The 25,355-nt window shown below is 46.4% G+C and overlaps 1 protein-coding gene across 1 annotated transcript; it reads left to right on the top strand.

The window, feature by feature from the left end:
* On the top strand, window positions 1-22,841 carry LOC308587730 (signal-regulatory protein beta-1-like; the record flags this gene model as incomplete). Its single annotated transcript, XM_081195498.1, has 7 exons — window positions 1-219; window positions 5,021-5,359; window positions 6,742-7,056; window positions 13,829-14,140; window positions 15,633-15,766; window positions 16,595-16,667; window positions 22,756-22,841. Exons 1-7 carry the CDS (start codon window positions 147-149, stop codon window positions 22,839-22,841), a joined length of 1,332 nt encoding a protein of 443 aa, XP_081051624.1. The 5' UTR covers window positions 1-146.
* Window positions 22,842-25,355: the final 2,514 nt, after the last annotated feature.

Genomic DNA, 25,355 nt, shown 5'->3' with positions numbered 1-25,355 from the left:
ATTTTCGGGGCTTTTAAATAATCTAAACAGGATTGCTGGGAACTAGATGACGCAACCGTTTCCTCTTCCTTTCTGCGGAGGCAACATCTGATGTAAAAAGGTTGAGCTCAGACACAGCACAGAAGGGTTTCCTTTCTGTCATCCCGATGGCTGCCTTGCGCTCCTTCTCTGCATCTCCTCACTCATTTCTGCTGCTCCTCCTTCTCCTGCAAATGCTGGGTGAGTGTTGAAAGGTAGACACTGAACTTGCAGGCTTGCACAGATTTCTAGATATGGTGAAGTCCAGTATGAGCTACAACTTTCCAGAAATTGCCACTCTGGTGCCCCCAATATATTTGGGAATTGGACAGCACCAGGTTGGTGAGCCTCAGTGTAGCAAGAAAATATAGGGAACCTGCAGCAGTCATCCAAGGTCCTTCTCTGTGTGCCTCTATTACGGGAGTGCCTGTGTTATAAGGGGCCTTTTCAGTGGTGGCTCCCCATTTGTGGAATGCGCTCCCTTTTTAGCCCTGAAGTAGAAGGTTTCAAGTACTTGTGGTCTTTTTTTTTTTGGTGCTGCAGGATCTGTTAGACCCAACTTGCATTTGTAGAGATGTGTTTTCTAGATTTTTAATGCTTGTGTTTCTCACAATTGGCTTTAGTGTTTAGATAGTGCTTGTAAGTAGCTTTGGGTAACTTTTGTGAAGTAATAATAATATAGAATAATGCTATAGGCACTTGTGGTGGACATGACCAAAGGTGGAAAATTTGGAGGAACCAGTCCTTTCAGTTTTCATAAGCATATCTCAAAGTCTCCAGAGTTTGCATTATATTGAACTTGTATATTTCATTGAAAAGTCAGGTCTTAGCAAGTTCTCTCAAAGGACATTGATTCTGTTGTTTCTGAAGATGAATTGCAATGCTTCCCCAATTTTGCAACAGTGAACGCCCCATTTTCAGATCTTCCCCATAGGTTCCCCATTCCTGCTTTCAATGTAATAAAGTAATAAAACACGAGGCAAGATTTGTCTTTGTTCTTCTTTTTTAAATCAAGGCTTTGTAGCTTTTCAAACAAAATATTCAGGTTAGAGGACTGTGGTTAGAGTAGAAACCATTCCCCACCCCAATTATCCATCAATTATTCTCTGTGAACAGATTTCATGTTTACATAAGAAAAAAACTGCTTCTTTCCCCTTATGGGTTATCCAAGAGCCCATATAGAGTCCTTCAGTGGGTTCCCTATCGGTGGGAAAAAATAACAGAGGCCAAGTGGAGTATATTGAGAAGCAAGGCAGCTAGTAAGCCTGATCTTTATTAACTGTTGCAACAGGATGCTCACTCACCACACGCAGGAGGGACCCAGAACAATGGTTGTTGTTGTTGTTGTTGTTGTTGTTGTTGTTGTTGTTGTTGTTGTTTAGTCGTGTCCGACTCTTCATGACCCCCTGGACCAGAGCACGCCAGGCACTCCTGTCTTCCACTGCCTCCCGCAGTTTGGTCAAACTCATGTTCGTAGCTTCGAGAACACTGTCCCACCATCTCGTCCTCTGTCGGCCCCTTCTCCTTGTGCCCTCCATCTTTCCCAACATCAGGGTCTTTTCCAGGGAGTCTTCTCTTCTCATGTGGGGGCCAAAGTATTGGAGCCTCAGCTACATGATCTGTCCTTCTAGTGAGCACTCAGGACTGATTTCCTTCAGAATGGAGAGGTTTGATCTTCTTGCAGTCCATGGGACTCTCAAGAGTCTCCTCCAGCACCATAATTCAAAAGCATCCATTCTTTGGCGATCAGCCTTCTTTATGGTCCAGCTCTCACTTCCATACATCACTACTGGAAAAACCGTAGCTTTAACTATACAGACCTGTGTCGGCAAGGTGATGTCTCTGCTTTTTAAGATGCTGTCTAGGTTTGTCATTGCTTTTCTCCCAAGAAGCAGGCGTCTTTTAATTTCCTGGCTGCTGTCACCATCTGCAGTGATCATGGAGCCCAAGAAAGTAAAATCTCTCACTGCCTCCATTTCTGCCACCCCTTATGGACTCCCAAATTCTGCTCTAACCCTCTGAAGCAGATTTCAAGTTGCACTTGGGGGGGGGTACTAGGGGGAGAAGCAGAAAACGAATCTCTGCCCCATGGGTGAAAGACAGTTCAACTCCAAATAGCCAGGAACTGACCTATGGGCCCCACATCAAACAATATTGATTTGATCTTGAAAGAAAATTACAATCAAGTATTATTAGGAGATAATTTCTGAGCCCTCCCCCCCAAAAAAAATTTTTTTTGACTGCCTAGGGGCAGTGGCGTAGCGTGGGTTGTCAGCACCCAGGGCAAGACAAGTAATTTGCGCCCCCTAACCTGTGGATTTGCGCCCCCTAACCCTAACCCCCAAATGTTGCGCCCTGTGCGGCCGGCCCCCCCTGCACCCCCCACGCTACGCCACTGCCTAGGGGCCTCCACAGGGTTCAATCCGGTACTGTTTCACTCACACACAAACAATGTTTAATACAACCCAAAGTCTGGAGAAAAAGAAGATGCTGTTATCAGACCCTCCAAGTGTCCCTGTTTCCTAAGGACAGTCCCGCATTTACAGAAGCCATCTTGGTTTCTAATTTGATCACAGAATGTCCCGCTTTTCCTTAAAGGTAAAGGGACCCCTGACCATTAGGTCCAGTCATGACTGACTCTGGGGTTGTGGCACTCATCTTGCTTTATTGGCCGAGGGAGCCGGCGTACAGCTCCCGGGTCATGTGGCCAGCATGACTAAGCCGCTTCTGGCGAACCAGAGCAGCGAACGGAAACGCCGTTTACCTTCCCGCTGGAGCGGTACCTATTTATCTACTTGCACTTTGAAGTGCTTTCGAACTGCTAGGTTGGCAGGAGCAGGGACCGAGCAACGGGAGCTCACCCCATCATGGGGATTCGAAGCGCCAACCTTCTGATCTGCAAGTCCTAGGCTCTGTGGTTTAACCCACAGGGCCACCCGCGTCCCATCCGCTTTTCCTTAGGACGTCCCTATTTCCATTGGATAAATTTTGGAGGGGTTGGAGTTCTCCAACCCCCGAGCTGTCTGAAGGAAGGCCTGAAGAACAAAGAAACAGTGGGGTCACTCAGAGGAGAAGATGGTGAAATGCAAACAGGGGACACAGAAAGGGCTGAACTCCTCAATGCCTTCTTTGCCTCAGTCTTCTCCGATAAAGAAAACAATGCCCGACCTGAAGAATTTGGAGCAAATGATTCAGCAAAGGAAACACAGCCCAGAATAGCTAAGGAGACAGTACAAGAATATTTGGCTAGTTTAGATGTATTCAAGTCTCCAGGGCCAGATGAACTGCATCCAAGAGTATTAAAAGAACTGGCAGATGTGATCTCAGAACCACTGGCAGTCATCTTCGAGAAATCCTGGAGAACAGGCGAAGTCCCGGCAGACTGGAGGAGGGCAAATGTTGTCCCTATTTTCAAAAAGGGGAAAAGAGAGGACCCAAATAATTACCGCCCAGTCAGTCTGACATCAATAGCAGGGAAGATTCTGGAGCAGATCATTAAGCAAACAGTCTGTGAGCACCTAGAAAGGAATGCTGTGATCACCAATAGTCAGCATGGATTTCTGAAAAATAAGTCATGTCAGACTAACCTGATCTCGTTTTTTGACAGAATTACAAGCCTGGTAGATGAAGGGAACGCAGTGGATATAGCCTACCTTGATTTCAGTAAGGCATTTGACAAGGTGCCCCATGATATTCTTGTAAAGAAGCTGGTAAAATGCGGTCTTGACTCTGCTACCACTCAGTGGATTTGTAACTGGCTGACTGACCGAACCCAAAGGGTGCTCATCAATGGTTCCTCTTCATCCTGGAGAAGAGTGACTAGTGGGGTGCCACAGGGTTCTGTCTTGGGCCCGGTCTTATTTAACATCTTTATCAACGACTTGGATGATGGACTCAAGGGCATCCTGATCAAATTTGCAGATGACACCAAACTGGGAGGGGTGGCTAACACCCCAGAGGACAGGATCACACTTCAAAACGACCTTGACAGATTAGAGAACTGGGCAAAAACAAACAAAATGAATTTTAACAGGGAGAAATGTAAAGTATTGCACTTGGGCAAAAAAAATGAGAGGCACAAATACAAGATGGGTGACACCTGGCTTGAGAGCAGTACATGTGAAAAGGATCTAGGAGTCTTGGTTGACCACAAACTTGACATGAGCCAACAGTGTGACGCGGCAGCTAAAAAAGCCAATGCAATTCTGGGCCTCATCAATAGGAGTATAGCATCTAGATCAAGGGAAGTAATAGTGCCACTGTATTCTGCTCTGGTCAGACCACACCTGGAGTACTGTGTCCAGTTCTGGGCACCACAATTCAAGAAGGACACTGACAAACTGGAACGTGTCCAGAGGAGGGCAACCAAAATGGTCAAAGGCCTGGAAACGATGCCTTATGAGGAACGGCTAAGGGAGCTGGGCATGTTTAGCCTGGAGAAGAGGAGGTTAAGGGGTGATATGATAGCCATGTTCAAATATATAAAAGGATGTCACATAGAGGAGGGAGAAAGGTTGTTTTCTGCTGCTCCAGAGAAGCGGACACGGAGCAATGGATCCAAACTACAAGAAAGAAGATTCCACCTAAACATTAGGAAGAACTTCCTGACAGTAAGAGCTGTTCGACAGTGGAATTTGCTGCCAAGGAGTGTGGTGGAGTCTCCTACTTTGGAGGTCTTTAAGCAGAGGCTCGACAACCATATGTCAGGAGTGCTCTGATGGTGTTTCCTGCTTGGCAGGGGGTTGGACTCGATGGCCCTTGTGGTCTCTTCCAACTCTATGATTCTATGATTCTATGATTCTATGATTCTATGTATGGGGAAGGTATTTTTTATGTTTAATGTTTTATTATGTTTTTATATATGTTGGAAGCTGCCCAGAGTGTCTGGGGCAACCCAGTCAGTTGGGTGGGGTATAAATAGTAAAATCATTATTAAGGAATAGGAAGTCCCTCTTTTCATCAGAGAAATGTAGGAGGTTACGTGCTACTCATTTTGCTGCAGGTGCCAAAGGCCAAGATTTGGAAGTTCTGCAGCCCCCAGGACCCTTGTCTGTGTCCGCAGGAGAGACCCTCACTCTGACGTGTACAGTAGGAGGAACTGGTCCACCAGGAGGCGTGAAATGGCACAAGGGGTCGGACAGAAAACAGTCCATTTATAGTGAAAGAGGACAATATCCCCCACGCGTGACCAGGGTTCTTCCTGAATCAGAAACAGACCTCAGCATCCGCATCAGCAACATCCGACCTGAGGATGCCGGGACCTATTACTGTGTCAAGTACAGGGCAGGATCCCAAGAAACAGAATTGAAATCGGGAGTGGGCACTGAGGTTTCCGTGATTGGTAAGTATCCCTCAATTTCTCCTTGTTTCCAAGGAGGACTATCTGCCCCCCTCGCCCCAGAAGCTCCACATTATGTAGAAAAGCAAAGGCATCTAATGAGGCTCAGACCTTTTTAAAAAGTGAAAAATAGGCTTGGTGGGTGGCATGTTTGAGTGAAGCAGTGATGAGAGGAGAAAGGGCACATCACTCCTGCCCTGCTGGGGGGTTTTCTGCACAAAAATCTATTTCCTTCCCCTTCCCCAAGGGTCCCAAAGCTGCTTTTCATTCTTTGAAAATCTACACTTATAAGCATTTGCATGCAACGTAAATTTAACTGGTACAGAACCACAACCCAATGAAGAGCCTGTTGTAGGGCGGGTGGGGGGTGGAGATGACAACCTTTTTCATCCTAAGGACTCTATTCCCTACTGGTCAATTTCAAAGGGACACATAATAATAATAATAATAATAATAATAATAATAATAATAATAATAATTTATTTATTTATACCCCGTCCTTCCCGGTTCAAAAACCGGGCTCGGGGCAGCTAACAACAAATTTAAAACAGTTTAAAACGCTTAATTATAAAAGCAGCATAAAATACAGTATAAAAACATGAATAACAATAAAGTTCAAAAATCAATTAGATAATCCCCAGGGCTAGCTGGCTGAATTGGTCATGCCAGTGGATGGGATAGAGTCAAAAAGTGGGAGAGCGACCAATGTGAAATTTTACCAGGCCAGCAAATCAGGACCAATGAGGGCATGGCCTGGGAAGAAGGGGTGTGGCCTGAGGGAGTCCCAGGGGCCAGGTAGTCATGTTTCCCCTCTAGCAAGTCCTGCTCTCAGGACTCCTGCTCTCCGTGGGAATAAAGACTCCACCCCCCCAGCCTGGTCTGATTTCCTAATTGATCTGTTAATAATTTGGGCATTTGAGGGAAGAGGGAGAGGGGCAGAGAGCATCGCTCTCTGATGAAGCACAGTGGTGGCCAATGAAAGGACCTTTTTTTACTATTGATAGAACCATTGTCAACCTGGACAGCTCAGTTGGTTGGAGCATGGTGCTGATAATGTCAAGGTTGCAGGTTCACTTCCTATAGGGGACAGCTCATATTCCTGCATTGCAGGGGCTGGACTAGATGACCCTCGGGGTCCCTTCCAACTCTATGCCCACATCATTTTGTGGTCTTCTCTCTTTTTCTGCTTTTAGATGTGGCAGACATTCTGTGTTGTGCCTCCTTCCCTCCCTGCACCCAGGCAGCCATTTTGTGACTGGCGCCCGCAGCACACTCTCAAAATTCCAAATGTGCCCACTGGCCCAGAAAAGGATTTCCCTTGGGATTGGTGATGGGTCCTATTCTGCAAGGGTCACCAGGTGATGTGTCGATGCTTCCTCCCACAGCCACGCCATCCCAGCCATCCATCAAGGGTCCCGCGAGCAGAGTGTTATCTGGGACCTCGGCGACTTTCAGCTGCACGTCGGATGGATTCTCCCCCCGAGCCATCAAAGTCACTTGGCTGAAGGACAACACCAGGATCGTGTCCCCAGAGCCCACCGTTCTGCCAGAAGGAGACAGCATCTCCTACCAAGTGCTGAGCACCACGCAGGTGCTACTTACAAGAGACGATGTGAAGTCCCAGCTCATCTGCCAGATTGAACACGAGACCTTGCGGAGTCCCCTGCAGGAGTTTTTCAAACTTGGAGATATCCTACGAGGTACAGAGACTGGTGGGGGTCTGGCTGTGGGGTGGCAGATCATTGCAAGGAAGGGCAAGAAGCTGTGGGTCTTGGATGCCAGAGGGAACGAGAGATGAGCAGGTTGGTGCTCCAGGGTCCTTTGGGAGGAAGGGTAGAGTATAAATTCAATACATAAATCTATCTCCATTATGCATTCTCTAGCTTCCCAAGAGTATCTGGCTAGAGTCAGGTTGATCCAACAAGGTAATCCTTGTACAGTGGTACCTCGGGTTACATACGCTTCAGGTTACACACTCTGCTAACCTAGAAATAGTGCTTCAGGTTAAGAACTTTGCTTCAGGATAAGAACAGAAATCGTGCTCTGGCGGCGCGGCAGCAGCAGGAGGTCCCATTAGCTAAAGTGGTGCTTCAGGTTAAGAACAGTTTCAGGTTAAGTACGGACCTCCGGAACAAATTAAGTACTTAACCCTATAAGAATCAGGAACAGTCTACTAGGACTTTGAGCAAGATTTGGTATGAAAATGGGATAGCATGAAGGCTCAGATCCTGCTTCTCATCTGGACTGTGTGGCTTGATTTGCTTTCCTTCCGTCAGAGAAATTACTGAAACTACAGGAACTATGGAGTGAAATTTGAAATACGTGTGAGAAGGGCTGAGGAAGTGGAGGCTGGAATCTGAAGGCTGTGTTTGCAAGGAAACTATGAGAGAAGGACAAAGGAGGGTGATAGCCAGACCTGGTTATTAGGAACTGTTGTAGGGGAAGATTGAACCAGCAGAAGCTAGCAGAAGGAAGTATTGCCATATGTGGATATGCTTGTTTGCTTCCTCTTGCTTGTAAGTGTATAAATGTTTGTGCCGTTTTCATATCCTGTGTGCTAGCCCTCACTCCTTGATGGTTGTTGTGTCACACTGGCCTTGCAACACCTAAGTAAATGTCCTGTTTTGCTGACCTCTGGAGTGTGGATTTCATTGGCTGTCCAAGCTGAATCCACAGGGTATTGAGTACTGAACCACAATATTTCCCTGACACTTCTTGGTAAGACTGACAATTCATGCCTAACATGGGGGATTTCTGTAATTATAAACCGGTTCACCTGGCTTGCCAATAACTCTTACTTGATCCCAGTGAGTTGCCTGGACTGATTGGCCAGGAGACTTGGGGACCTCAGGGTACATTATTGGCAAAGAACATTCTCCATGTCTTCATTATGCACAGATGAACCTTTTCTCTAAAGTATAGGTGGGAATTTTGGGTCAAGTGACACATTACATGCAGGCCCCTTATTAGTCCCCTTGTTGGAGAAGCTTCATTGCAGGGGGGGAAATGGGAAAAGTCTGTGGAAATGTTCAGGGTGGCAGGAGAGGGTATATTGTTTATTAATATCCTTCCTAACTTGCATTAGCAAGTTCCTTTACTTAACAGAGTGCATTCCCCTTTACACGGCAGAAAACTAGATGCAAACTCGTGTGAGTTTCTTAAGACAATACACAATTCAATCTGGCTTGTCCAGATTGAAATGTCTTCTAATACATTCCTGGTAAGACCCCTTGAATCCCTCCTAAAAGAATACAGTCTTATTGATAAGCAATAAAAAGAAAGTTTACTCACGATCAGGCACAGCACAGTGTGATCCCTGAAGGCAGGCTTAAGGCTTAAAGTTACAAACTTATACTAACAGGTTTACCCCATAAGGGAGATTTACCTAGTGACTGCAGACTAGCAGTCCAGCAGTTCATTCCAGGAAGTTTGTAGGACGAAAGGAAGATGGAAAAGAGGGAGAGTGGCAGCACGCCTTGGCCTTTTACCAGGTCTGGAAAGGTCACGCCCACCCACTAGTCACATGCAAGAGGAAGGATGCTCCAGCCCAGGAGGAACAGAAAGTTTCGACTGGCTGGACCAACCATTCCCTTGCGTGTCCACTCTAGGAAAACAAGGAATGTTGTACTTGACTGCTCCCAGTGGATTACATCCCACAAAGTGGCAGGGCAAGGGGTCAGGTGCCCCTTCTGCCTCTACCATGCTGCTTCTTCACTCTCAATCGCTCCTCACAAAGGACTAAGAAAAAAGAGCCATTGTTATGTATGCAGCATCCACTTTGGTCCTTAGATATGTTCACCTGCAAGGAATCATAAAACCCACTGACAAATACCCCTTCCTCTTGGTTCATGTGGGAACCAATGACACTGCAAGCAATAGCCTCCAGAAGATCAAAAGAGACTACGAGGCTCTCGGCAGGAAATTGAAGCAACTAAATGCACAAATTGTCATCTCATCTGTCCTCCCAGTTGAACGACGTGGCCCAGGGAGAGAGGGAAAAATAGTGGAAGTGAACAGCTGGCTTCGCAAATGGTGTAAACAGGAACAGTTTGGATTCTTAGATCACGGACTGCAGTTTCTTGAAGATGGACTTCTGGCAAGCGATGGGCTGCACCTCACAATGGTTGGGAGAAATGTTTTTGCCAAAAATCTCAGAAACCTCATCAGGAGGGCTTTAAACTGACTAATGTGGGGGAGGGAGACAGTGCTCCTGAAGGTAGGGGTCTATCAATTGATGAAGATGATCATCCAAATGTCATAGACCAAATGGAGCAAACAGTACGCAGACCTAGTGGTGGGAGGAAAAAATCCTTAAATAAGAGACACGGGGGAATGATTAATGGACTTCAATGTCTGTACACTAATGCGCAAAGCATGGGAAATAAACAAGATGAGCTTGAGCTCTTGGTACAGCAAACTAAATATGACATAATAGGCATCACTGAAACCTGGTGGGATAAGTCCCACGATTGGAATGTTATAATGGGGGGATACAATCTATTTCAGAGAAACAGACCAGACAAGAAAGGAGGAGGAGTGGCGTTATATGTCAGGGATGTGTATACCTGTGAAGAGATCCAAGATTTAGAACCTCAAAGCCAAAGTGAGAGCATTTGGGTCAAAATTAAGGGAGAGAAGAATAACAGAGATCTCATTGTGGGAGTTTACTATAGATCCCCAAGCCCAACAGAGGACATAGATGATGCCTTCCTGGAACATATGGCCAAGCATGCAAAAGGAAGGGAGATAGTAGTAATGGGGGACTTCAATTACCCGGATATTTGTTGGATGTCAAACTCAGCCAAGAGCTTAAGGTCAAACAGATTCCTCACTGGCCTTGCAGACAACTTCATTGTCCAGAAAGTGGGAGAAGCAACAAGAGGAACATCCATTTTAGATCTGGTCCTAACCAATGTTGATGACCTGGTTAGTGGGGTAGAAGTGGAAGGATCATTAGGCGCGAGTGATCATGGTCTTCTGAAGTTTACTATACAGCGGAAAGCAGCAGCCAAGCATACTAGGACTCAATTTCTTGACTTTAAGAAAGCCGACTTCATAAAACTTAGGGAAGTGCTGGGTGAGATCCCATGGACAGTAATACTAAAAGGAAAGGGAGTTCATGATGGCTGGGAGTTTGTTAAGAGGGAGATAGTAAAAGCACAACGTCAGGCAATACCAATGAGACGGAAACATGGAAGGTGCTTAAAGAAGCCAGGGTGGCTATCTAAAGAACTTTTAACTGAGTTAAGATTAAAAAAGGATGTGTACAAAAAATGGAAAAGGGGGAAACCACCAAAGAGAAATTCAAACAAATAGCCAGCACGTGTAGACACAAAGTCAGAAAAGCTAAAGCACAGAATGAACTCAGGCTTGCTAGAGAGGTTAAAAGCAACAAAAAAGGCTTTTATGGGTATGTTCATAGCAAAAGGAAGAACAAAGAAACAGTGGGGTCACTCAGAGGAGAAGATGGTGAAATGCAAACAGGGGACACAGAAAGGGCTGAACTCCTCAATGCCTTCTTTGTCTCAGTCTTCTCCGATAAAGAAAACAATGCCCGACCTGAAGAATTTGGAGCAAATGATTCAGCAAAGGAAACACAGCCCAGAATAACTAAGGAGATAGTACAAGAATACTTGGCTAGTTTAGATGTATTCAAGTCTCCAGGGCCAGATGAACTGCATCCAAGAGTATTAAAAGAACTGGCAGATGTGATCTCAGAACCACTGGCAGTCATCTTTGAGAATTCCTGGAGAACAGGCGAAGTCCCGGCAGACTGGAGGAGGGCAAATGTTGTCTCTAGTTTCAAAAAGGGGGAAAGAGAGGACCCAAATAATTACCGCCCAGTCAGTCTGACATCAATACCAGGGAAGATTCTGTAGCAGATCATTAAGCAAACAGTCTGTGAGCACCTAGAAAGGAATGCTGTGATCACCAATAGTCAGCATGGATTTCTGAAAAATAAGTCATGTCAGACTAACCTGATCTCGTTTTTTGACAGAATTACAAGCCTGGTAGATGAAGGGAATGCAGTGGATGTAGCCTACCTTGATTTCAGCAAGGCATTTGACAAGGTGCCCCATGATATTCTTGTAAAGAAGCTGGGGAAATGCGGTCTTGACTATGCTACCACTCAGTGGATTTGTAATTGGCTGACTGACCGAACCCAAAGGGTGCTCATCAATGGTTCCTCTTCATCCTGGAGAAGAGTGACTAGTGGGGTGCCACAGGGTTCTGTCTTGGGCCCGGTCTTATTCAACATCTTTATCAACGACTTGGATGATGGACTCAAGGGCATCCTGATCAAATCTGCAGATGACACCAAACTGGGAGGGGTGGCTAACACCCCAGAGGACAGGATCACACTTCAAAACGACCTTGACAGATTAGAGAACTGGGCAAAAACAAACAAGATGAATTTTAACAGGGAGAAATGTAAAGTATTGCACTTGGGCAAAAAAAATGAGAGGCACAAATACAAGATGGGTGACACCTGGCTTGAGAGCAGTACATGTGAAAAGGATCTAGGAGTCTTGGTTGACCACAAACTTGACATGAGCCAACAGTGTGACGCGGCAGCTAAAAAAGCCAATGCAATTCTGGGCTGCATCAATAGGAGTATAGCATCTAGATCAAGGGAAGTAATAGTGCCACTGTATTCTGTTCTGGTCAGACCTCACCTGAAGTACTGTGTCCAGTTCTGGGCACCACAGTACAAGAAGGACACTGACAAACTGGAACGTGTCCAGAGGAGGGCAACCAAAATGGTCAAAGGCCTGGAAACGATGCCTTATGAGGAACGGCTAAGGGAGCTGGGCATGTTTAGCCTGGAGAAGAGGAGGTTAAGGGGTGATATGATAGCCATGTTCAAATATCTAAAAGGATGTCACATAGAGGAGGGAGAAAGGTTGTTTTCTGCTGCTCCAGAGAAGCGGACATGGAGCAATGGATCCAAACTACAAGAAATAAGATTCCACCTAAACATTAGGAAGAACTTCCTGACAGTAAGAGCTGTTCGACAGTGGAATTTGCTGCCAAGGAGTGTGGTGGAGTCTCCTACTTTGGAGGTCTTTAAGCAGAGGCTTGACAACCATATGTCAGGAGTGCTCTGATGGTGTTTCCTGCTTGGCAGGGGGTTGGACTCGATGGCCCTTGCGGTCTCTTCCAACTCTATGATTCTATGATTCTATGAAGGGAAATGCGATTCCTGCTACTAAGACAGAGGCCAAGGCTCAGGCAAACACCAATTCTGAAGGAGATTAGATGTTTGACTGATGCCTGCCCAGACTCCACTGTAGACATGGACAGTAGCATCCAACCAAGACCACCTGATATTGATATCTTAATGGCCTCCATAGATCACCCATTTGCCAACCTGGTATCTTCCAGACATTTTGAACTATAATTCCCATCTGCCCCAGCCAGCACAGCTCTTGATGTCTGTTAGGTACTGAGTTGAATAGGATCCAAAATGCAGCAGTCTGATTGGCCCTAGAACAATAGGATCCAGAATGCAGCAGTCTGATTGGTCCACAGGAGCCACCCAATCCAGCTCCAGGTGGAAGTGAATCTGCAACCTGATTGGCCTACAGGACAATCCCGGAGTTAGCCAATCACGTGGGGCCCATTGTGTAAATAATGTCTATAAAGCAGACATTCTGGGGGAACTTCCATTCCTCCTCACCACTATGAGCTGAATAAAGAGCATGAAATCCACTCTCGACTCCAAGTATATTTCAATGTCCAAGACCTCTAGAGGCATGGGCATAGCCAAGGGGGGCAGGGAAGGGCAGCTGCCCCCTAAATAAAAATCAATAAAAATATATAGCTAACTGAGGTTCTGCCCCCCTAACAAAAATCCTGGCTACGCCCATGTCTAAGGGTCTTGATCTCAAGGAGGGGGTGAGGCCACATTTGCTTAAGCTGTGTAGCAGGCATGAGAAGCCCAATCCTACATTTTTTCCACCCTGTGCATAATCTTATATACCTCTGTGAGGAGGAATGCAATTCCAGCACATTTGAGATTCCAGGAGCTATTCCTGTTAGGATATTTCCGTTCCACCTTAAAAGGGAGCAGGATGTTTGTGTCACAGCCTGTGTATTTCCTGTTCACAGGATGTTTATGTTATCTATTGCTTTCGTCTCTCTCTCTGTCGGAGACACTGACGCAGGAAGTCATGTCTTTCCCTGTTCTGATCAACGCTGAATAAAGCTTGTAAATAATGCTCTCCTGAGTGCGACTTCTGCTGTCAATTATCTGCTGATAAGAGTGTGCATGAGCTCTGGAATGTGGCAAGATATTTCCTAGAAACTCATGTCGCTAAATTGATGATACCGCGTGCCTACCAGAGATCGATGGATCGTCCAGCAGACGACTTGGGGCCATGATGGACTTTATCTCCCTGGCAGTATCCCAACAGGATACTCAGGAACAGCATGGTCCTGATGCAGATTTCTTTGCCTTTGTCCACACAGTTCCACCCAGAGTGAAGCTGGAAGCCAACCCAGCCAACCCCGTCCCGTTGAACGAATCGGTGACCTTCAGCTGCAGCGCGGAAGGATTTTACCCAGAAGACACAACCTTGGCCTTGACTCTGAATGGCAGCCTGAGTGAAACAGGAACGGCTGAGCCCATGGCCCAGAACTGGGATGGGACATTCACCCTCAGGAGCTCCCTGAAGCTGAATGCCACGGAAGACAGGAACCAGTCTGCACTTACTTGCCTGGTTACGCAAAACTCTCAGCCTGTAGCGACTGAAACATCAGTGCTGAACATCAGGGTGCCAGGTAAATGTGGGTCCTGACACCATGTTTTTGTGGTTTTTGGCCCCCACCCCTCAATCCATGTTTGCTTTTTTGTCAACACCTATGTCTGTCTGTGTGCTGGTCTTATCTTCAGACCACTTCACACCTAAAGGTGAGGATCTACAGCTCATCGGAAGAGCAACCATGTTCCATGCAGTAAGGGAAAGGGAGCCCTGACCGTTAGGTCCAGTCGCGGACGACTCTGGGGTTGCGGCGCTCATCTCGCTTTATTGGCCGAGGGAGCCGGCATACAGCTTCCGGGTCGTGTGGCCAGCATGACTAAGCCGCTTCTGGCGAACCAGAACAGCGCACAGAAACGCCGTTTACCTTCCCACTGGAGCGGTACCTATTTATCTACTTGCACTTTGACGTGCTTTCGAACTGCTAGGATGGCAGGAGCAGGGACTGAGCAACGGGAGCTCACCCCATCGCGGGGATTTGAACCGCCGACCTTCTGATCGACAAGTCCTAGGCTCCGTGGTTTAAACCACAGCGCCACCCACGTCCCTTTGTTCCATGCAATCGTTCCCAGGAAAAAGGCTTCTGCCCAAGACCCTGGAGAGGCCCTGCTAGTTAGTGTAGACCAGATATGGGCGCTGGTTGGTCCTCCAGAGCTTGCTGAACTACAGCTCCCATCAGCCCCTGCGAACATGACTGATGGTGGGGGGGTGATGGGAGTTGAAATTCAGCAATGTTTGGAGGGCCAAAGGTGCTTCCTGCTTGGAATAGATCAAAGGATCCCTTCATGCTATGCCCACCTTGATGCCCAATAAGACTCACTTGCCTCTTCTCATTTAGAGGGCGGTCCTGAGCGCCACCAGTTTTTCTTTTGTGAAATGCGTTGAGATTCTTTTGTTGCCTGCAGCACACATTCTTAGCTTTCCAAATCTGGCCTTGGAACCAAAAATGTTTGGGGTGCCCTTGGTGGAATTGGTTTCCAGGAAACTTTATGAGGGCCACATGCCATTGGCAGGAGGGGCCTGAGGCAAATGTTTGTGGAGCAACAAATTAGCCTTTGTAAAATATAATACTTTCTCTACACATTCACATACCCAACTCTAACCCCCATCCAGGAAAGCAGGAGTCATTATCAGAGTTCAAGGTGACATTTTGATGCTGGCCTCAGTTCAGTGCATTTCTGGATTGATCTGAAGCAGATGGGTCAATCCAGGGCAGTTCAGACCAATCTGGGGCTCAAAACACTCTCTAAGAAAGCCAGACCGCCTGCCACCAAAGTCTTGCAGAATGACACCATATAAGGAGAACACCAGGAAGCGGGGAGCTGGATTGATAGCTCGGGCGTCCAATTCAGGGCTAGCATCTCACCCAACACTCTCCAATCACAGTGAAGTGTTAAGATCAGCAGCTTGCTTTTTACTGCCTTTCTATTGTAAGTTCTCTGAAGATTACCTTGCCAGCGTCTTCGGACAGACTTTTGTGCTTGGTGTTAAATCTCCTGTCTTCTCCCTTGCAGGTCCTTTTCAGCTGTCCCCCTTCGGTCTCTGTATCGGACTTATTCTGGCCAGCAAACTCCTTGTTGTTGCTCCTTTCCTCTTATACCTCTTCCTCAAAAAAGGACATGGCAAGGGGAACCTGAGAAACACACCTGTGAGCACCTAGGGACAGGAGCCGGTGGACAGACCAGCCTAGAAATTGTCTACCTTTCAAGTTGGTGACCCTAAGCCAGGCTTCCTCAAAGTTGGCCCTCCTGATGTTTTGAGACTACAGTTCCCATCATCCCTGACCACTGGTCCTTCTAGCTAGGGATCATGGGAGTTGTAGGCCAAAAACATCTGGAGGGCCAACTTTGAGGAAGCCTGCCCTAAGCCCTAAGTAGCTGAGATACGTAGGAGATCATCTCACTGCTTATATCTCTTATATCGCAGTCTGTCATTTTCCTCTGCCAGAGAGCAATTCCTGCAGATACCGCCTCATGAGGTCCATTTTGTACAACGTGGGAACAGTGCCATCTTCCTTTTGAAACTCCCTCCCTGGTGCCTTTCCCAGTCCTGTTGAAGACATTCTTTTTTCAACAAGCCTTTTCCCTGGAGAGTTTTACCCTGCTCTGTATGTCCATTGGGTTAGAAATCGTTTTCAAATACATTTTTCATTATTATTATTTTTTAAACGTTCTTAACTGTTCTTTCCCAGCATTTCAGAACCTGGTGTCAGAGCAACAGAATTTCAGAACCTGTTGCTAGAGCAACATAAATTATTCATGCCTAATCAACTGTATTAACTTTGTTCCTGGAGAAACCACCATGTGAACCTAGTTATTCTCTTACAGCATTATATGATAGCAAGAAGCAAATAAAAAGAATTGTTTGTTACACAAATTGGCGTGAACGTTTGGGAGAGATCTTTCATTTACTGGTGTGTTTGCAAACATCATGAAGTTCCACCATGTGAGTTCTTTGTCACACTCTCTTTGATCAGGATACTAGGCAAGCATCCAAGAGGATCAAGGGTCTGGAAACCAAGCCTGATGAGGAGCGGTTGAAGGAGTGGAGTATGTTCAGCCAGGAAAAGAAAAGACTGAGAGGAGATAGGATAATTATCTTCAAATATCTGACTCCCAGCAGCTGGCTGGGGCTGATGGATGTCATACTTGGAGGGCACCAGGTTAGTGAGCCATGGCCTAGTGAGAGACTACAGGGACCCTGCGACTGCCATCTAAAGCCCTTCTCTGTGTGCTCCCCTCTGTGGGAGTGCCAGGAGGGGGTAACAGGAGAACTGTCCTTTTCAGTGGTGCCTCCACACTTGGGAGATGCAAGGAGGCTCAGCTGGCACCCTCTTTATCTTTAGGCATCAGGAAGAGGAGGGAAAGTCTGCATGTCTGCAGTGTTGCAGCTATTAGGACAATACACGTACACAACACACTACCTAATTTTCATAACATAAAACATACCTACATTGTGTTGTTGTTGTTGTTTAGTCGTGTCCGACTCTTTGTGACCCCCTGGACCAGAGCACGCCAGGCACTCCTGTCTTCCACTGCCTCCCGCAGTTTGGTCAAACTCATGCTAGTAACTTCGAGAACACTATCCAACCATCTTGTCCTCTGTCGTCCCCTTCTCCTTGTGCCCTCCACCTTTCCCAACATCAGGGACTTTTCCAGTGAGTCTTCTCTTCTCATGAGGTGGCCAAAGTCTTGGAGCCTCAGCTTCAGGATCTGTCCTTCCAGTGAGCACTCAGGGCTGATTTCCTTCCAAATGGATTGGTTTGATCTTCTTGCAGTCCATGGGACTCTCAAGAGTCTCCTCCAGCGCCATAATTCAAAAGCATCAATTCTTCGGCAATCAGCCTTCTTCATGGTCCAGCTCTCACTTCCATACATCACTACTGGGAAAACCATAGCTTTTACTATACGGACCTTTGTTGGCAAGGTGATGTCTCTACAAGGCGATGTCTCTCAAGGTGATACCTACATTACTCTATATAATATCTACCTGTACTATACATATCAACATACCTACACACCTGCCCCACACGGACACCCACCAAGTGACTTGACTTCCAGCTGTTCTTTTTACGCTACTTTATTTTTCCAACTAGCTTAAACGCATTTCATTATTTCTTTAATCTCTTCTTTTCTCTTTACTCTCCTTTCACTCTAATCATTTTCTGGATTCACGCAGTATCTGTCAGAAATTCTACTTTTTCCACATAAATTTTGATGCATTCCTTAAAAATAGGCCACTTCTTATTCACTTTTTAAATAAGGAGATATGGTACAAAATGGTACATGAACTGACAGGCCTTATCATCTGATTTCTCCTCTGATTATCCTCTATGCACAGATTCTACTTATGTGTGTTATTCTTAATTGCCATGCTAGCGCAGGGGTCGCCAGCGTGATATCTGTGAGTGCCAATGTACCCACCAGTAAAATCATAGAATTGTACAGTTGGAAGGGACCCCATAGGTCATCTAGCACAACTCCCTGCAATACAGGAATCTCAGCTAAAGCATCCCTGACAGACGGCCACCCAACCTCTGCTTAGAAACCTCCAAGGAAGGAGAGTCCAACCACCTCCCGAGGGAGACCGCTCCACTGTCAATCATCTCTTACAATCAGAAAGAATATTCCTATTGTTTAGTCGGAATCGCCTTTCTTGTAACTTGAACCCTTTGGCTTGGTTTCCACGCTCTGGAGCAGCAGGAAAGAAGCTACCGGTATGTGACAGCTCTTCAGATATTTGAAGATGGCTCACAGTCTCCTCTTCTCCAATTTGTTCCTTCAAATCACGACCCATATTTGGCCAAGTTATCGAGGCTGTGACAATGTCAGTCACAGAAATGAGTGTCTATATGCAGCGTGGAGAAACGAGCTTCATCAGCCCCAACCCCTCGGCGTGCTGGGTGCACACGGCTCATGCAATGCCCCGGAGCATAATAATAATATTATAATAATTCATTATTTATACCCCACCCATCTGGCTGGGCTTCCCCAGCCACTCTGGGTGGCTTCCAACAAAATATTAAAATACAGTAATGCATCAAACATTAAAAGCTTCCCTAAACAGGGCTGCCTTCAGATGTCTTCTAAAAGTCTGGTAGTTGTTGTTCTCTTTGAGATCTGGTGGGAGGGCATTCCACAGGGTCGGCGCCACCACCGAGAAGGCCCTCTGCCTGGTTCCCTGTAACTTGGCTTCTCACAGTGAGGGAACCACCAGAAGGCACTCAGTGCTGGACCTCAGTGTCCAGGCAGAATGATGGGGATGGAGACGCTCCTTCAGGTATACTGGACCCAGGCCGTATATACATTGTGTGTGTGTGTGTGTGTGTGTGTGTGTGTGTGTGTGTGTGTGTGTGTATGAAATAAACTTGTGGATTATGGGTTGAATCAAATGCACTGCTGTGTAAATTGTGTTAGCGCAAGGATTCATGACTTGCATCATCATCATCATCATCATCATCATCATCATCATCATCATCATAATTTATTTATATTCCACCCTCCCCAGCCAAAGCCAAGCTCAGAGCGGCTAAGAACAAGTAAAAATAGCACAGTATACATAAAATCACACAGTCAATTAATTAAAATACATTCTAAAATCAATTCAGAATCAAATTAATGGCAGCCATTGGGCTAGAGTTCTATGAGGATTACCGAAGGAGAGAGGGGGTCAGACTGTGCTTTGGCCAAAGGCCTGGTGGAACACTCTGTCTTGCAGGCCCTGTGGAAAGATGTCAAGTCCCGCAAGGTCCTGGTCTCTTGTGACAGAGCGTTCCACCAGATTGGGGTCCACAACCAAAAAAGCCCTGGCTCTGGTCAAGGCCAGCCTAACCTCCCTGTGTCCTGGGACCTCCAAGATGCTTTTGTTTGAAGACCCTAAGTTTCTCTGTGGGACATACCAGGAGAGGCGGTCCCATAGGTACGAGGGTCCTAGGCCATATAGGGCTTTAAAGGTTAAAACCAGCACCCTAAACCTGATTCTGTACTCCACTGGGAGCCAGTGCAGCTGGTATAGCACCGGGTGAATGTGATCCTGCGGCAAGGACCCCGTAAGGAGCCTTGCCGTGGCATTCTGCACCCGCTGGATGAAACACCCCCCCCCCCATTTTTGCTGCTGTCCACCAGATAAGATTTGGAGAGGGTGTGGGGCACACATGGGGTGGGAAGAGAGGGGAGAAATCTGCTGCACAAGCATAAACCCTACTGCTAATGGAACGGGTGCATTTCATGAAACAAAAATCAACATTTATTATATAAAGACACCACACTGAATACAACCGCAGCTGCTAATAATAAGAGTCCATATTTTAAGTTGGATAATTAAGCAATACATCTCTCTGCACAAATACACCCGAGTACTTAAGTAAAATAAACAAGAGAGAATGATATTAGAAAAATAAATACATCAAGTTAAGCGTTGGAGTATAACGTTATATATATATACCTCATAAATATTGCAAAACACCCTCACATGTAAAGATACAGTTCGGGAGTCCTGCTGTCTTCCCCAAACACACTTTGCACCAACCATATTGCTTTATCAACTTCAATAAAACACTTGAACACTCAGCAACTAATCTTTCTTCTTTGGTCTTCCATAAACACAATTTTTAAAGTGAGTCTGTAAGTGACTGTGGAGGCCAATTCTGGACCCACATGTCCTTCCACAGTGGGGACATTGGTTTCTGGGCAGGAGCTGATCACGGTGTGGATTTGCCAAGTCTTAGCTCATTTCTCCCTTGCGTCCTGAGTTCGAGTGTTTATACTACTTTTTTTCGATTTGCCTTGTGAGTGACAGCTCCCCACATTGAATGGGGGGTGCCCTTTGTGTGGTCACATGCAGCCCCTGGGACCCTATGCAGCACCATTAGCACAGGCTTGGCTTCGCCTTCCCCAGGTGGGATACCTGGAGGTCTCCGTCTACCTCAGTCAGTTGCCCAATCCTGCCTGGGGAAGCGTTGCCAAGGTGACCAGGCCAGATAGGGGGAGGGACCACCTGCCCACACAATAGGGGGAGGTTCTTACCTGGGAATCGGCTCCAGAGCTTCTCCCACCCTACCCACCCTCAGTTAAGAATTCTTTTGCAGGTTTTTTTTTTATAAGATATTTTATTAGATTTTCACAATAAAAACATACAAAAACAGAAAAAAATACAACATCACAGAATAGAAAAAAAGAAAAAAGAAAATACAATGCAAAAATACAAATATTAAACACATCAAAAGGAAAAGAGAAAAAGAGATAAAAGCACATATAATAACAAAAAACAAAAAATTCCCTCTTTCTTAATTTTCATCTTCAATTAACTTATTTTCCAGACTTCCTCACGTCTCCCATTCCTGTATCCCTTTTTAAATTAATTCAGCAAATTCATATCCTATTAATTTATCTGTTGTTAATCCAATCTTACATTTTACTTTGTTGCTAAAACCCCTGCAATTCATTTCAATGTCCTCAACATTCATAAATTTTACAATATTTCTGCAAATAAATTTTAAATTTCTTCCAATCCTCCTCCACCGTCTCCTCTCCCTGGTCTCAGATTCTGCCAGTCATTTCCGCCATTTCCATGTACTCCATTAGTTGCATCTGCCAATCTTCCAAGGTGGGTAGGTCTTGTGTCTTCCAATGGAATTCTTTTGCAAGTTAACCTTTTCTCCACAGGTACGTGGGCACTGCTACGTCAAGGTCGCTGTTGAAGGGCTGGAAAGGAATTTCCCTGCATTGGCAGGTTTGCTTTTCCCGTAGCAAAACGTCACAACTTTGGCGGTATCAGGCCTTGGGCAGAATCCTTTAGTCTATTCTTTCCTGAATGGGGGGGGGGGGTGCAGCGGTGACCCACGCCCCCCTCCTCTTGGCAGTGTCGATACCAATGGTCCCCGTTAAAGGGGTTGTTTTGAGGGGAGGCTTTGGCCGTACACCTAGAGATCGTCATTGCTCTCCCCTGCGACGGCGGCGTAACGGGGGCGGGCTCTCTCTGCTTGAACATATGTTCTCCAGAGCCAGCCCATTCCCCCCCCCCCACAATGGATAATCATGATGTTCCCCAGATCCCCGGCAAGGGACTGGGAGGGATAAACACCCAAGGCCTGAGCCAAGGCCTACCCACATCTCAAATATAATAAAGTTGTGGCCAATTTTAATCCCATAGCACAGGGTCTTGAGTCATTATTCCACACGGGGGGGGGGCGCCCAGGGTTCGGGGGACTCCGCCTGTCCATGCAAAGTCTTTGAACCTCTTTTGTTGACCACCACCATTAAGCATTCCATTTTTAAGTCCGGAGTTGGCATCCATCTGCCCCAAGAGACAAGTGTGGAGGAATGTGTCTTTGGGGGTGAAGTCAAACTACTGGAGAGTTACTGTAGCCTTATTGGAGTTCACCGATACCGATTGGGTCTGCGTTGCTCCGGGACAGGAGGAAGGAAGTAAATGACACCGAGGTTGGTTCAAAGAAAGAGTTTATTCTGCTCTCCGGATAGCAGAAGGCACTTGCGTGGTGAGTCCACAGCAAGTCCAAAGAAATCAGAGATTACATGCAGTATATATATCCTCCAGGCACCCTCTCCCTCCTTTGCCAGGAATCCAACCACGTCAGCCTATGTACGCAGGTTGACATCACAGATGTTCCTGCTCTGGCACTCTTAACCATAAAAGGGATTTCCTTCCTGCACTCCTGACCATAAAAGGATATTCCTGTTCCTACTCTTATCTTGGAGCCAGAGGTCACCATTTCCGAGAACACACTCTGGCATTGTTCCCAGACTTGGGTCTGTGCGTCTTTGTGGTTAGAACATAAGTTAAGGCACAGACGTGTTTTCTCTGTTCTACTGGTACAGTCAGGGTCATCCTTGACGTCACAAACTGATAAAGGAGAGAGCTATGTTCTTGTTATGCATTTGCTCAACGGCTCAAGTTTATGCATTTTAGCTAAGGAAAAATAGGGATTTTGGTGCAGTTTAAAACTGCCTGCACAGTCAGTTTTGGGTTTGGGAAACCCATTCCTTCATTACAGCGCCTGCTGTGACTGTAGAGACTGATAGGGGAGAGACATGTTTTGTTGCAGTTGGGCAGGTGAAGGCATCTGGTTGTGCTGCTGCAGATGCACCCTGGTGTTTCTTCTCTCTGTGCTGCTCCCAGCTGTCATTTCTCCTCTGGTCACTGCTGTGGAGACACGACCTGGCCGTCTGTCTCCAGGCATTGTGGTTGTCTCCCACATCAGGTGAAAAGTCCCGTCTCCCTGCTCCATCATCATTTCCAAGCATCTCTCGCCTGGAGCAATCCAGACACACTCTTGACTTCTCCCCAGTAGAGTTTAAGCCCTTCTCCACCAACAGACTCTCACCCTGAGTACTCATTCAGGGAAATGCAGGACTCTTTGCTTGCCTTGGCAGTGGCAAGCCTCCAACATTTCTCCAATGAAAATAGGACGTCCCATTCCATAATGATAATTTTACTATTTTTACCCCCCACATCTTACTGGGTTGCCAGGGGTCAGCAAACTTTTTCAGCAGGGGGCCAGTCCACTGTCCCTCAGACCTTATGTGGGGCCGGACTATATTGGGGGGGGACAGAGAACGAATTCCTATGCCCCACAAATAACACAGAGATGCATTTTAAATAAAAGGACACATTCTACTCATGTCAAAACACATCGATTCCCGGACCATCCGCGGGCCGGATTGAGAAGACGATTGGGCCAGATCCGGCCCCCGGGCCTTAGTTTGCCTACCCATGCCCTAGCCACTCTGGGCAGCTTCCAACATACAGTCATACCTTGGAATTCAAACGGAATCCATTCCGGAAGTCCGTTCGACTTCCAAAACATTCGGAAACCAAAACACGGCTTCTGATTGGCTGCAGGAAGCTCCTGCAGCCAATCAGAAGCCACGGAAGCCCCATCGGACATTTGGCTTCTAAAAATAGTTTGCAAATTTTTGGGTTTGCAGCGTTTGTGAGTCAAAACATTCGAGAACTAAGCTGTTCAGAAACCAAGGTATGACTGTATATAAAAATGTAATAAAACATTATTATTATTATTTAAATTCCTATACAGCACTGCCTTCAGACGGCTGGGGGGTCAGATAACTCCCCATACCCTCCAACATTTCTCCAATGAAAATAGGGACATACTTAGGAAAAGTGGGACATTCCAGGATTGAATCAGAAACCGGGATGACTTCTCTAAATCAGGGACGTCCCTGGAAAACAGGGACACTTGGAGGGGCTGTTGTGGAAACTTGGTAATCCTGATTGGAGCCCAGAAGGGCATTTAAAGTCACAGGCAAAGTCAGTGAGATCTGTGGAACATATATAAACAGTGGGTGGTATTGCCCCTGAATATGGGGTGGGATTGGCTAAGGGGTGCTAAGAGGCAGGGGGCAGCAGGGGGGTGCTGGAGATGGACCCTTCTGGATGCATTCATCTCTTATCAATGATTGACCAGGCTAGAGCGAAACACCTGTGACGTTAACATATGAGAGTGCTGGAGGTGAAATAGTTAAACAGGTTACCCAATCAGAACCCAGGGGGGTGGAGTCAGAGGGACTATAAAACCAGCTCTGGGAGGGGCGAAGGGAGGAGTTCATTGGGTGGTTGGTTGGAGTGGGAGTGAATTGGGATAGAGTTTGTGGGTAGGCTGAGTTAGTGTAGCGAAATAAGCTGAGTCAGGAACAGTTAGGAGCTAGGAAGACGCGTAAATATCTGAGAGGTGGTTTAGGGAGTGAGAGCAGGTAGCGGAAGTTATAGGTCTGGATAGGCACCCCATGATTGTAATTGACCGATACCGTTTATGAAACCACATGCTTGTTAAACTGCAATAAATAAACAGAAGTTTATGTTCCAATTTAACCCTGATTGGACTCAGTATTGTACCAGGTAGGGCCTGGGTGGTGGCAGCGAGAAATAAAGTGGTGGCACAGGGATCAATAGACGATGAAATGTCTGGGGACCCTGTGTGATCCCCACAGCACCTTCCTCGCTTTGTATTTACAGTGGTACCTTGGGTTACAGATGCTTCAGGTTACAGACTCCGCTAACTCAGAACCCAGAACTTGTGGTCCTCCAGATATTGCTGATATATGCTCATGTGATGTTTATTGACAGAACCCAATATAGATATTCAAAAAGCACTGAAAGTTGGACAGGGAATGGAAGTTGCGACTCAGTGTGCTTTAGGTTGACACTGGGTTTCAGGACATTGACTGACCAAACCCAAAGAGGGCTCACTAATGGTTCCTCATCGTCCTGGAGAAAAGCGACAAGTGGGGTGTTGCAGGGTTCTGTCCTGGGCCCATCGTTGTCCAGTGTCCTTATAAATACAGTGGTACCTCGGGTTACAGACGCTTCAGGTTACAGACGCTTCAGGTTACAGACTCCGCTAACCCAGAAATAGTACCTCGTGTTAAGAACTTTGCTTCAGGATGAGAACAGAAATTATGTCCTGGCGGCGTGGCGGCAGCAGGAGGCCCCATTAGCTAAAGTAGGGCTTCTGGTTAAGAACAGTTTCAGGTTAAGAACGGAACTCTGGAACGAATTAAGTTCTTAACCTGAGGTACCACTGTAAAGTTTTACTGCTCTTATTGCTTTCAAAGTTACTTCCTTTGCTCACTTTTGTTTGTACAGTGGACCCTTGGTTTTTGAGTGTCTCTGAAGCCGAACAAATCGGTTTTCAAACGCCAAAAACCCAGAAGTATTCCTTCCATTTTTGAACATGCTTTGGAAGTAGAATGGCTTCCGAG

Source organism: Podarcis bocagei (genome assembly GCF_964188305.1).
Source record: "Podarcis bocagei genome assembly, chromosome: 5".
Lineage (NCBI taxonomy): Eukaryota > Metazoa > Chordata > Lepidosauria > Squamata > Lacertidae > Podarcis > Podarcis bocagei.
Note: the sequence above shows the minus strand (reverse complement) of the source record. Positions and strands in the feature narration are given on the sequence as shown.